This window comes from Pituophis catenifer, unplaced genomic scaffold, assembly GCF_029215685.1.
Source record: "Pituophis catenifer annectens isolate HBS135680 unplaced genomic scaffold, rPitCat1.0.hap2 SCAF_5, whole genome shotgun sequence".
In the NCBI taxonomy this organism is placed as follows: domain Eukaryota; kingdom Metazoa; phylum Chordata; class Lepidosauria; order Squamata; family Colubridae; genus Pituophis; species Pituophis catenifer.
In genome coordinates, this window is record NW_027256885.1 from 6,915,976 (window position 1) to 6,930,515 (window position 14,540).

The window sequence follows — 14,540 nt, forward strand, 5'->3', positions numbered from 1 at the left end:
TTACAGCTCTATTCTGATTGATTGATTGATTGATTGATTGATTGATTGATTGATTGCAGATGGGGCAGCCCACAGGCAGGGGACTGTTGTGGCCTGTACGCAGCCTTTGCAGCTAGTAGCTGATTCAGACAGCGAGGAGGCTGGTGTGGTGCTGCACCAGCAGCCTGTGCAGCTGGCACTCGAGTCGGACAATGAGGAGGCTGGAGAAGATGTGGTGCCAGAGGCGGGGATTCAGCCAGGGCCTTCAGAACCTCCAGAAGCTTCTTTAAGTGAAGAGGAGGAGCCTCTTCTCGATGCACGGGCGTGCAGAGCTGCCAAAAGGCAGGAGTGGCTCCTCAGGAGGAGGTCTGCTTGAGAGTAAGACTTGGGGCTAATTGGCCACTCCCTTAGCCTATTTAAGGAGGAACGCCGACTGAAGCAATTTGTAGGGAACAACTTCGTTCACATACCTTTGTGTCTTGTCTTGCTTATCTTATCAGCTTCCTGCAAATTGCTTCTGGGCATTCTGCCAACCATAGTAAATTTTCAGTTATTATTCTTTGAATTCTTAGTGGCTGTTAATGCAATTAATTAACAGCCGTTGTTGTAAAAGACTGGTTTATTCAGTAAATTAAGGTTTGAACGGATTTTGTGCGTGCTGCATTCTTTGGGGTTCGTAGCTGGGGCAGAACAGGGACAGACTGGGAACTCTGGGGAGAACAAGCAGAGCAGAAGAGCTCCTGATGGATGAATTGGGGAATCTCGGAACTGGAAGGGTCTCTTGAGGCCATCTAATCCAGCCCCTGCTCAGAGCAACTACCCACCTAGATCCTCGCAGGCTGTCTGATCTTCTCAAGGTCAACGTTCCTCCTGCTCTCCAGCATCTTTTAAGGTTAGGAACCTGTTCTAAGAATTAGGCTACCTTCAAAATCGACGCAGTTGGCATCTGCCTTCTTGGGACATGGCTGCCCACCTGACTGGGCAAATCTGCTCTCAGTTTGGGGCAGGCTTCAATATCCCGCAGATCCAATGCCCAAGTCCAGGGTCCTCAAGGGGTCCCTCAGATGCTCCCTGGGGGCCTTGCAGGCATCCTGTCTGAAGGACCCCCATGGTCAGCACAGTCTTTCAGAGATCAGGGGTGGCCATGGGGGAACCATCTGAAGTCATCCCAATGATTGGGCCATGGATAAGAGACACTGCCCCTCTATAAAGAAGTCGCTGGGGGATGTTGCAGTCTTGATCAGCTGGGGGGGGGTCTGCTATGAGCTGGCTAACACCCCCCAAATTGGAACTTTCTTTTCTCCCACCCACCCACCACTGGAGACCCCTGGATTCCCTCCCCAATCCTGCCTGTCCCATACAGGTACCACAAGTGACATAGAATTGGCCATGCCCACTCAGTCACATGACAGCCCCCCCCCCCAGCCATGTCCCCCAGCTAGTCATTAGGGCAGAGAACTGGTTGTTTAAAAAATTGCAGCCCACCACTGTTCCTACCCCTTCCTGAAGCCCCTTCCCCGAGATTGTCCCCCCTCTGCAATATCAGAGAGCCAAGAAAGGCCCACTCTCAGGCACTGTCCCTCTCTTCACCAAGAGAGGGCAATGTAAGGTTGTGACTTAGTTTCCCTGTCGGGAAAAGACTGCCTTGGAATGTCGGGAGGGGCTTTAGGGGGGAATCCGGTATCCTTCTTGTGGAAATTGGGATCGTAGAAACACCCAGGAGCATAGAAGAGTCCAAAGGCAGATGCATGAATAAATGTGATAAATGTATTTATTCATATAACAAAACATATTGACTATATACAAAGGCTGTCTTAATATCCATTAGGATAGGGGGCACACAGCGTGTGTGACTACTCTTATCAAAGATCATGTCTCATGGAGAACAAACGTAAAAGAGAGCAAGGTGGAGAGGTTAGAGGGGGTTTTATACTCAGTGTAAGCCCCTCCTCTCCACATAGGGGTGGGGGCACTTTCTGCCTCCACTAGTGTCCGTATGATACACGTGCCAATGGCTTGCAAATACTTGACAGTTCCCCTCCTTGCGAGCCAATGGCATGCAAACATACAAATGCAATGCACAACAGATTTTACCCTGTGAGACATAACTTTTTACACAGATCTTTGTGCCTATCTGCTGGTAGAGGTTTTGTGAAAATATCAGCTGTTTGATATTTGGTCTGACAATGTGATAAAGATATAAACCCCATCTCTACTAGTTGCCTAACATTTTGATAGCGGATATCAATATGTCTGGACCTTTTTCCCACCGCATAGGCTTTGGCAATGCCTATGGCCCCGGTGTTGTCTTCTATAATTTGGATGGGCAAAGTCGGTGGTGTCCAGATGCTAGAAATTAAGGCATCAAACCATATCAGATCGTTCCCTGCCTCTGATAAGCATGCATATTCGGCCTCAGCAGTGGAGCACGAAACAAATTTCTGTTGCCCCACATGCCAATGGATGGGTGCCTCATTTAATAGTACCAAGAAGCCCGAAGTACTCCTACGTGTCTTGGTATCTCTGGCCCAGTCCGCATCCGCGAAGCATTTTAATTGGGCCTTGTCTCTATTCTCAGGTTCCAAGCGAAGCACGTAATCTGCTGTGGTCTTGAGATACCTTAATAGCTTTTTAATGGCCAACCAGTGGAACTGGGTAGGATGTTCCACTTGTCTAGATAGCAGGTTTACGGCCAGGGCAATATCTGGACGACTCCAGTTACTTATATATAGTAATGAGCCGATCACTGACCTAAATAGAGTATTATTTTGGAACTCTGGGCTGTCCTTGTGTGCCAATCCATAATAGTCGGTCTGCATTGGGATAGCCGTTGGCTTGCTATCTTCCATTTTACATTTCACCAAGAGTTCCTCTATCTTTTCCTTTTGGGAGAGAGCAAAACCTTTTGGTGTAGTGATGATTTGTCCATCTGGGTTTCTCCGGGGGTGGGAGGTTGGATTTGGGGCCCTCCTTAAGTGGGCAGCTGGGTCTGGGACCTCGGGGCGGCCGGTGGGTGGTTGCTCCATAAGTTCCAGGGCAGCGACCAGGGCCTCTATGGCCTCTTTGATGTTTGCCGTGGCAGGCGGGGCCTGGCGAGGGGCTTGTGGGTTCGGAGTGGTCCTCTGGGCCGCTGGAATGCTGAACTGACTGGCTGGCGTTGTAGGCCTGGGCTGGGGAGCTGGGGAGGGCCTGGCTCGTGGTGCTGGCAAAGTGCCCAGGGGAGCAGCCATCTTGGAGGAAGTTGCCTCCGGAAGTGGCCTGGCGGCCATTTTGTTTGGCGGGAAACTGGGTGGGGGGGGCAGTCTCTCTGGCGGCAGGCGCCATCTTGGAGAGATCAGGCAGGGGAGTCCTTACCGGGATGGCAGGCATCTCTGGTGCTGCCTCCTCAGGCCTCTTTCTGGCTGCTGCCCTTGTCTTCAGGAGGCAGGCGAGCGCTGCTCTGTACTCCTCTTCTGACATCTCAGCCACTTGCCTGTCCAGGCTTTCATCTGGTCCTTCTGCCCCCTCTTCGTCAGTGCTGAAGAAGCCTTCTCCAACATTGCCTGGCTCGGCCCCTGGGATCTCTTGCTGCATCTAGGTGGCCTCTGGCTGCCAGGGTGTAGCTGGATGGAAACCCCCTTCAATGTTTTCCATCGTTGATTCAGACTGGGGCTGCTGTGAAGTTCTCCTCCGTTGAAGGCCTCTGGTCACAACAGGGGAGCTTCTCTCACAGGTTATTTTAGAGGGCATCTCGCCTTTTCAACAGCTCCTGGAGTGGAGTTCTGCTACCATTCCCTCTGCTACCATTCTGTGGAAATTGGGATCGTAGAAACACCCAGGAGCATAGAAGAGTCCAAAGGCAGATGCATGAATAAATGTGATAAATGTATTTATTCATATAACAAAACATATTAAGTATATACAAAGGCTGTCTTAATATCCATTAGGATAGGGGGCACACAGCGTGTGTGACTACCCCTATCAAAGATCATGTCTCATGGAGAACAAACGTAAAAGAGAGCATGGTGGAAAGGTTAGAGGGGGTTTTATACTCAGTGTAAGCCCCTCCTCTCCACATAGGGGTGGGGGCACTTTCTGCCTCCACTAGTGTCTGTATGATATATGTGCCAATGGCTTGCAAATACTTGACACTCTCCATGGTGATGGTGAAGTAGTACTCCTTCCGCAGGTAACAGCGTTCACAGATAAAAACCTGGTTGCAGATCCATCCTTTTTTGCCCGTCTGCTTGGTGAAGAGCCTCTTGCCGATCATCTGGGCGGCCACCTCCTCGGCCTCCTCCGGAGAACACACAATCTGCACACACTCCTTCAGGCCCCCTTCGAAGACTCCCTTTTCTCGTCCCCCGGCGACCACCTGGGCCTTCACCACCAAGTCGTTGGTGCCGATCTTCCTCGCCACTTTGTAAGCTTCTTCTGGTGTCCTCGCCACCAAGCCATACGGGACGGAAACACCGGCCTCCTTCAACAGCTTCATGCTCAGGTATTCATGGATGGACAGGTGCCGGAGACGTTGACGTTGTAGCTGCCAGATGGGAGATGTCGTTGAAAATCAGCGGCTGGCCCCAAACCCGAAGGCCCTGGCGCCCCGGCCTGTCCAGAAGACCTTGGTCCATATCAGTTGGGCTGCTCTGACTGCCTGCGTCCAGAACATGGAAATGGATAGATGCCTTCAGCCAAGTTGAGCCTTCGGGATCGCCTCCCGAAGGAGGAGGAGGAGACCTTCCAACTGGCTGTTACGGTTTGAAAAAAACAACAGCCCACTGCTTCCTGGTGGTTTCTCATTGGCTGAAGCCAGAGGTTCTGTGACCTCACTTGCCTCTGCCCCGCCTCCTTAATGCCCCGCAGGCAAAACCCCAAGATGGAGGTCTTACTTTCTCTGCAAGTGGAACTTGGAGCTTCACTGCTTCTGACCTTCCTGAAAAGTTCCGGAGAAAGAGACGCCGATTTCCATCTGACAAGCAGAGAATTAGGTGTCTGTTTTGTTGCTTTCGGTACCAGAAAGTTAGTAGGCAGTCCTCAATTTACAACAGCTCATTTAGTGACTGTTCGAACTTACGACAGCACTGAAAAAAGTGACTGGCATGTGTTTTTCACACTTAGGACCATTGCAGTGTTCTCATGGTCACGTGTTCAAAACGTGGATTCTTTGGCCATACTTGCAGGAACAAATTAGATACAGGAAGGATTTAAAACAATATGGGTTTCAAAAAGAATCACAAGAATTAGACAAGAGTTTACTAGGCACAGAGGACAAACTGATTTTAAAAATGTATAATTATTGATTGAGATACAAAATGGAGGAGGAGGTAGTCAAAGAAACTATGATAATCTGGGCCAAAAACTTTGGTTATAATGAATTGGAGAAATGGGAAAAATTATGGAACAAAAACAGTGGTGGGTTTCAAATTTTTTTACTACCGGTTCTGTGGGTGTGGCTTGGTGGGCGTGGCATGGTTTGGTGGGCGTGACTTGGTGGATGTGGCAAGGGTACTATAAAATCACCATTCCCTCCCCAATCCAGGGGAAGGATACTGCAAAATCCCCATTTCCTCCCGATCAGCTGGGACTTGGGAGGCAGAGACTAGATGAGGGCGGGGCCAGTCAGAATTTTTACTACCGATTCTCCGAACTACTCAAAATGTCCACTACCAGTTCTCCAGAACTGGTCAGAACCTGCTGAAACCCACCTCTGAACAAAAACTATAAATTGACAATGTCTGTAGCCTACAAGGAAAAATGTGTATAAAATGTTTTATAGGTGGCACCTTCCACCAGCAAGACTGGCCAAAATGTTCCCCAATACCCCATCAACTTGTTGGAAATGTAAACAAAATTCAGGAACATATTACCACATGTGGTGGATGTGTCAATATTAGAACAGTAAAACAATATTAGAATAGAATGAGAATAAACTTAGAAGACATAACCAAACAGTGAATAGAGATAAAACCAGAACTATTTTTGTTAGGAATACTTCCAGGGAATTACAGGGGAAAAAATACAATACTTAATTATACATATCACAACAGCAGCGAGAATAATATATGCACAAAATTGGAAAAATAATAACATACCAACAGAAGAAAACTGGATAAGAAAAGTTTTAGAGTGTGCAGAGATGGATAAACTCACAAAAGAAATACAAGATAAGGAGGAAACAGAATATTACATGGTATGGGATAAATGGTATGAATGGTTAGAGGAGAGGTATAAAAGGATTAAATAAGAAGTTTGAATATAGAAAAAAAGGAAGAAAGGGAACAGACACAGAATGCATAATTGTAATTTAGTACATTAATATTTTCATATGCATAAATAAATATTAGAATCTCAAATGAAAAACAAAATCTTTTCAAAGAAAAAGAAATCTATCATCAATCTATCTATCTATCTATCATCTATATCATTTATATCATCTACCTATCATTTATCATCTACCTATCATTTATCATCTATCTATCATCTATCATCTATCTAACTACCTATCATCTACCTATCATTTATCATCTATCTATCTATCTATCTATCTATCTATCTATCTATCTATCTATCTGTCTATCATCTATCTACTTATCATTTATCATCTACCTATCATTTATCTATCTCTATCTATCTATCTATATCATCTACCTATCATTTATTATCTATCTATCTATCTATATCTATCTATCTATCTATCTATCATCTATATCATCTATCATTTATCATCTACCTATCATTTATCATCTATCATCTACCTATCATTTATCATCTATCTATCATCTACCTATCATTTATCATCTATCTATCTATCTATCTATCTATCTATCTATCATTTATCAGCTATCTAGCTATCAATTATCATTTATCATCTACCTATCATTTATCACCTATCTATCTATCTATCTATCTATCTATCTATCTATCTATCTATCATCTATCTATCTACTTATCATTTATCATCTACCTATCATTTATCTATCTCTATCTATCTATATCATCTACCTATCATTTATCATCTACCTACCTACCTACCTACCTACCTATGTATCTATCTAGCTATCTAACTATCTAGCTATCTACCTATCATCTACCTATCATTTATCAACTACCTATCATTTATTATCTATATCTATCTATCTATCATCTACTTATCATTTATCATCTATCTATCTATCATCATTTATCATCTACCTATCATTTATTATCTATCTATCTCTATCTATCTATCATCTATCTATCTACTTATCATTTATCATCTACCTATCATTTATCTATCTCTATCTATCTATCTATATCATCTACCTATCATTTATCATCTACCTACCTACCTACCTACCTATGTATCTATCTATCTATCTATCTATCTATCTATCTATCTATCTATCTATCTACCTATCATCTACCTATCATTTATCAACTACCTATCATTTATTATCTATCTATCTATCTATCTATATCTATCTATCTATCTATCTATCTATCTACCTATCATCTACCTATCATTTATCAACTACCTATCATTTATTATCTATCTATCTATCTATCTATATCTATCTATCTATCTATCTATCTATCTATCTATCTATCATCTATATCATCTACCTATTTATCATCTTCCTATCATTTATAATCTCTCTCTATCTAGTCATCCATCTATCTATCTATCATCTACCTATCATTTATCATCTACCTTTCATTTATCATCTAGCTGGCTAGCTAGTTGTCTATCTATCTATCTATATCTATCTATCATCTATCATTTATCATCTACCTATCATTTATCATCTATCATCTACCTATCATTTATCATCTATCTATCATCTACCTATCATTTATCATCTATCTATCTATCTATCTATCTATCTATCTATCTATCTATCTATCTATCATTTATCAGCTATCTAGTTATCAATTATCATTTATCATCTACCTATCATTTATCACCTATCTATCTATCTATCTATCTATCTATCTATCTATCTATCTATCTATCTCTTCAATAATGTATCAACTATGATATATCTATTCATCTAAATGTATTCATTTATCCATCCATCTCTATCTCTCTATCCATTACACCTATCAATATCTATTATCCAGGGGTGAAATCCTCCCGGTTCGGACCGGATGGAGTGATCCGGTAGCAATTGTGGCTGGTGGTTTGGAGAACCGAGAGTGATGGTGGCACAAGGCTCCGCCCACCCGCCCGGGTGTCGTTACTTCCTGGTTTTAATCAGGAAGTAATGTGTTTTTACCCTCTGCATGGCACATGCACTTCCGAACCGGTAAGGAAGGTAAGTAGATTTCACCCCTGCTATTATCTATCCATCATCTATTATCTATCTATCTATCTATCTATCTACCTATCATCTATCTCTATCATCTTTTGTCATCTATCATATAATATTCTCCAAAGCACCAGAAGGCAGGACAAGCAGCAATGGATGGAAACTCATGCAGGAGAGAAGCAACTGGGAATGAAGGAGCAATTTCCTAACAATGGGGACAATTAACCAGTGGAACAGCTTGCCACCAGAAATTATGGATGCTCCATCACTGGAGGTTTTTAAGAAGAGACTGTTTGAAATAGTATAGGGCCGTGTTGGCGAACCTATGGCACGCATGCCGGAAGTGGCACACAGAGCCATGTCACCCAGCATGCGTGGCATCGCCCATTCTTCTTCCGGGTTTCCAGGGCACTCATGTGCATCAGCCAGCTACTCTGCTGGTTACTGATCATCGCACGTGTATGGTGTGCATACGCGTGTGACGATCAGCTGGCCTTAATGTCTTAGTGCGCATGCGCACCGGCCATGCCATCATTGCCTGCGTGCAGCCCCGGGACTCCACCCTTTGCCAGCCAGGAGTGCTGCCGCCAGTCGCTCCCGTGCACCCAGCTGTCTGCCTGCCTCGTCACCACCACCATGAGGAAAGGCCCCGAAGTTGCGCTGCCTGGGATCCACGTGGGCTGCCGCAGGGGGAGGCCGGTATGGCTGGCTGGATGTTGCCCAGAGCTGAGCTCAAGGCTGGCAGGAGGAGGAATGTTGCCTCTTAGCCAGCACGAACTGTCTGCTGCCACAGCGGGCCACCATCCCCTCTCCCCTGCCAGCTGCTCCTGCCACTCCCAGGGAAGCAGCTGTGTGAGAACCACTGCCACCGAGGGGGCAGTGGTGGCAAGGATGGGCAGTCCGGGGCTTCCCTGTCTCTCTGCCTGAGTCCAAACTGCAGCTACATTAAGCAAGCCACAGCCTATTACGCAGGACTCCGAGTGGTTGGAAAAGAGGCAGAAATAGCAGCCAGGGCTGTGCTTTCAGCGGGTAAGTAACGCTGCCTCTGCCATGAGGAACTTTGGAGAGAGAGGGCGGGGGCAGGCTGTGGCCATTCTCGCCAACTAAGAGACAGGCTGCTGATTGCTCAGGCAGGGAGACAGGGAAGCCCCGGACTGCCCTCAGAATCACGACTTTCCAGGCCCAAAACAGGGCGGGGGGCCAAAATGCATGTGCAGGGCGTGCATGCGCAATGTGGGGGGCATGCACGGGGGGGCCATGTGCGCATGCGCATGTGGGAGGGTTCACATTGCCTTATGGGTGCTGGCACGCACATGAGCTGTTGCGCGCACACATACACACTTCCGGCACGCCACAAGAAAAAGGTTCACCAACAGTGGTATAGGGTTTCCTTCCTGAGCAGGGGTTTGGACTAGATGACCTCCAAGGTCCTTTCCAGCTCTGTGATTCTGTAATTCTGTAAGGGTCCCCTGCTTGAACAGGGGGTTGGATTATGTATATGTAATGTGTGTGTGTGTGTGTATACATATGAAGCAGCTGGAAACCCTTGGCCACTTGGCCAGGCTGAACACCTGGAACCCTGGATCCGACCAATCACAGGCAGCCCAGAGGCAGTTAGAAAAAGAATTCTGGGAGGTGGTCTTTGCTTCTGCTCAGAAGGGCAGTTGGGAGTCTGGAGAAGGCAAGAAAGACAGAGGGGCTTCCTCCATGTTTGGTCACTGGGCAGCGAACGTGGTACGACAGATGGGCAGACATAGTGGACTAGGCACTGTGGGACGTCCCAAGTTCTGGGCGCCGCAACGAAGGGATCTCTCCCTCCATGAATACCTGAGTATGCAGCTGCTGAAGGAAGCTGGTGTCTCGGTGCCAAAGGCCCTGGTGGCCAAGTCCCCCGAGGAGGCCTTCCAAGCCGCCGAGAAGATTGGGACAGAGGACCTGGTGGTGAAGGCCCAGGTTTTAGCCGGGGGCGCGGCAAAGGGACCTTTGAAGGTGGGCTGAAGGGCGGTGTGCAGATGGTGGGTTCTCCAGAGGAGGCCAAGGAGGTGGCTTCAAGGATGATCGGCAAGAAGCTCTTCACCAAGCAGACGGGCGAGAAAGGATGGATCTGCAATCAGGTTCTCGTCTGCGAACGCCGCTATTTGCGGAAGGAGTACTACTTTGCCATCACCATGGAGGGTGCCTTCCAGGAACCGGTTGTCAGGTTTCGGTGCTATCTTAAATAAGTTTCATTTTCAAGCGCAATCTCTCTAATGAATCATTTTTATTTAAGAACATAAAAAGCCGACATTCCTGATTTCATTTTGCAGCCAAACTGGCCCCTCCTTCCAACCCCCTCCTCTTCCGCTCTCCAACCCCAATGTCCCATTGGCCATCATGCAGATCCATCTCTACCTCCCGGCACGTTCTTTTCACAGGAATGTAGCCCCCACCCTCGTCTCCCAGGAAACACTATCTGTACATACAAAACTAGGTAAAAGTTCATCTTGTTATGTCAGCGCTGGAAGAGAGCCTAATTTGGAACGCTGACATCTGGCCCCTCTCCCTTCACTTCTGCGACATCACCTATCCCATAGGGAAAACACAACAAGATTAGTCTCATCAGCCCCTCCCCGGCTGTGCACCCCCCCCCTCCCGGCTTTCCCGGGTGGTCTGCATGGAATTTTGCTATAAGGCGATCAGCTTGGATGTTTGCGCTCTTCACCCAGGAAGCCTCTGACAATGGGTAACCCTTCCATTTAATTAAGTACTGGAGGCGCCCCCTGTGCCATCTTGAATCAAGAATCCGCTGCACCTCGTAGTGCGTTTGGCCCCCAACAACCAGGGGCCCAGGGGGTTCACGTGGAGTTGGCCTTAAAGTAGACCCCACTACAGGTTTTAGAAGGCTACTGTGAAAAACGGGGTGAATTTTCCCCAAAAGCCGTGGCAACTGCAATTGCACTGTAACGGGGTTGATTATTTTTATTATAGGAAATGGTCCTATAAATTTTGGGCCCAATTTCCTGCTCGGGAGTCTAAGTCTCAAGTACTTGGTGGAGAGGTAAACTTTCTCTCCCAGCTGAAATGGTCTTTGGGGAGTTCGGTGCTTGTCTGCTTGGTCCTTATAAGATTGAGCCGCCTTTGCCAGCGCCCTCTTAACATTTTCCCAAGTTTGTCTCAACATTGCCATCCAGTCGGTCAAACTGACTGAGGAAGGGGGCTCCCTCGGGTATTCTGGCATGGGAACAAAATCCATGCCACTCACTATTTTGAACGGGGTTAGCCCCGTGCTGCTGTGGACAGCATTATTATATGCAACCTCCGCAAAAGATAGGAGGTCTGCCCAATTGGACTGCTGGTAGTCGACGTAGCATCTTAGATACTGTTCTATCATAGCGTTCAGTCTTTCTGCCCCCCCATTGGTGCTCGGGTGAAATGCTGAGCTGAGCCCTTGGGATGAACCTATGGATCGTAGAAACTCCCTCCACTGGGATTCCTCTGGTTTCGGTCAGATGAGCGAAAAACTCAGGGATTTGGGGAGCTTCCCGCGGTACGTGGGTGACGCGCTTGGGCCCTCGTTCCGGTCGTGCTTTGGGCGGTGGAGCTGGTCCCGGTCTAGGCGATCCACATCTTGCTGCTATGTGGCCGCTTCCTCCACATCTGTAGCATTTCAGTGGGCTCCGTGGGGCAGTTGGTCTGTAGGAGGGCTGTGATGTTGGGGTTTCTCGTCTGTTGAGTGGCCCCTGGTCTGGTCGGCCTCTCTCCTTTTCCTCTGGTGGTTTTGACGTGTCACTCGCCCGCAGCCCTCTGTCGACTTTTATCGCTACCCGGAACCATTCAGCGAGTCGGTTTGGGATGTCACGATAGGCAGTCACTTGGGAAATTCTTTTATCTAGGCTTGTTCTAAAAAAATACACCAGCAATCGCTCTGGTAGGGGAGGCAGTGTCCCAATGACTCTCCTGAATTCACGGATATGCTCTCTGATAGGCTTCCCCCTCTGCATTAGGTTTCTGAGCTCGTCTTCCACATAGGGGTCCTCCTCCTCCTCCTCATAACGGGCTCTCAATAGTTGCAAGAACCCATCCGCATTTTGTAGCTGGGGGGCCCTGTATTTGTAGAGTGATGCTGACCACCTCTTTGCTTCTCCCTCCAGCCCTTCCGAGATAGCATTCACTAGGGCTCTGGGGAAAGGGTAGAGGTGTCCGAACCGCTCTATGTATATCTCAGCTGAATCGAGGAATTGGGCGAGGTTGTCTGGGTCACCATCGAATTTCCCTCTGAACTGGGGTGGTTCCTCCCTCTCTGCCCTCTCCTCTCTGTGCTGAGCTCTGGAGGGCCAGCCTTGGTGTTGGTAGTCCTCTGCCTCGTCTCTCATCCTGGGGTGGGGAGGTGCTGCCTTGTCTGGGCTTCGCTGCCATTCCCATCCCCAGCTCGCCCTTCCCAATTCACTTAGGGGTTTTTCTTTATCTTTTACCTTTGTATTTTCCAAGTTGGCTGGAATCACGACCGCTTCTGCTCCTCCCGTTTCTTGAAGCAGGCTTTCCTCCGAGAGCTTGGCTTCAGCCATAGTCCGTCCGACCAGATGTCTGGGAGGGAACGGGATGATTTAAACTCAGCCAGCCTGGATTTGGAGGAGAGTTTGGCTGTCTGTCAGGTTTCGGTGCTATCTTAAATAAGTTTCATTTTCAAGCGCAATCTCTCTAATGAATCATTTTTATTTAAGAACATAAAAAGCCGACATTCCTGATTTCATTTTGCAGCCAAACTGGCCCCTCCTTCCAACCCCCTCCCCTTCCGCTCTCCAACCCCAATGTCCCATTGGCCATCATGCAGATCCATCTCTACCTCCCGGCACGTTCTTTTCACAGGAATGTAGCCCCCACCCTCGTCTCCCAGGAAACACTATCTGTACATACAAAACTAGGTAAAAGTTCATCTTGTTATGTCAGCGCTGGAAGAGAGCCTAATTTGGAACGCTGACACCGGTGTTGATTGGCAGCTCCCAAGGTGGGGTCAACATCGAAGAGGTGGCCGCCGAGAATCCAGAGGCCATCTTGAAAGAACCGGTGAACATCGTGGAGGGCATCCAGGAAGATCAGGCCCTACAGCTGGCCCGGAAAATGGGAAAATGCGGCTGCCGAGAACATGGTCAAGCTGTACCACCTGTTTATCAAGTACGACGCACTCCTGGTGGAGATCAACCCACTGGCGGAGGACTCTACGAGGACCGTGATGTGTGTGGACGCCAAAATCAACTTCAATGACAATTCAGCCTTCCATCAGCAGGAGGTCTTCAAGCTGCAGGATTGGACCCAGATGGACGAGAAAGAGAGAGAGGCGGCCAACGCAGAACTGAACTACATCGCGTTGGATGGGAACATCAGTTGTCTGGTCAACGGGGCAGGCTTGGCCGTGGCCACCATGGACATCATCAAGCTCCATGGAGGCTCGCCGGCCAACTTCCTGGACGTCGGTGGAGGGGCCACGGCGGAGCAGGTAAAGGAGGCCTTCAAGCTGATCACATCCGACAAGCGGGTGCAGTCCATCCTAGTCAACATTTTTGGTGGCATCATGCACTGCGACATCATCGCCAAAGGCATCATCCTGGCGGCCACCGAGCTGGAGCTGAAGATTCCCGTGGTGGTCAGGTTGCAGGGCACCCAAGTCGAGCAGGCAAAAGGTTTTGATAGCCCAGACCAAGCTGGAGATCTTGGCCTGCGACAACCTGGACCAGGCGGCCAAAGTGTCCGTGGGCCTCTCCAAAATCATGACGTTGGCCAAGGAAGCCCAGCTGGAGGTGACCTTCCAGTGGAAGACCTGAGGAAGCTTCTCTGCTTGGGATTTCTGAAGGCTCTCAAGGCCCCCGAACTTCTAAGGGCTGAATCAGGCAAGCATGGCTTCCATCTCCACCATGGCTGATGATCAGGAGATCTCCTGTAGCTTCACTTCTTCTGTCCTCCTGTTTGTAGATGACCAAGGAGGTCAACTGGAAACTCTATGATGGGCTTGGCTGGCTTCTTCCCAATAAAACCTTGGCGTGAAGCCGACAGTGGTCTCTGGTCTCATAAGTCCTGGGTTGGCATGTTGGTTGGTGCCACATCTGGGGGTTTTCCAGGTCCCGGAGCCATCCGGGTGGGTTTAGAAGCTCTCATAAAGGATCAAGCTTCTTTGGCCAGCATTAAACCACCATCCAAGGAAGACGAATGGGGGGGGGGGAGAGGGGATCACACCAATGTTGGCGAAGGCTCTGCTTTAAAGGGGGAAAGTTCAAGGGTTGGTTATCAGCCAACAAGTTACCTCAACCGATAGTCCGC

General features: G+C 48.1%; 1 protein-coding gene across 1 annotated transcript; it reads left to right on the forward strand.

Annotated features, from left to right (window-relative positions):
- The first annotated feature begins 9,956 nt into the window (after positions 1 to 9,956).
- On the forward strand, positions 9,957 to 14,047 carry LOC139317536 (succinate--CoA ligase [ADP-forming] subunit beta, mitochondrial-like). The gene is given in 5 exon segments (XM_070944612.1): positions 9,957 to 10,215; positions 10,218 to 10,436; positions 13,207 to 13,351; positions 13,353 to 13,902; positions 13,904 to 14,047. Coding segments are annotated over 5 exon segments (1,317 nt in total).
- Positions 14,048 to 14,540: the final 493 nt, after the last annotated feature.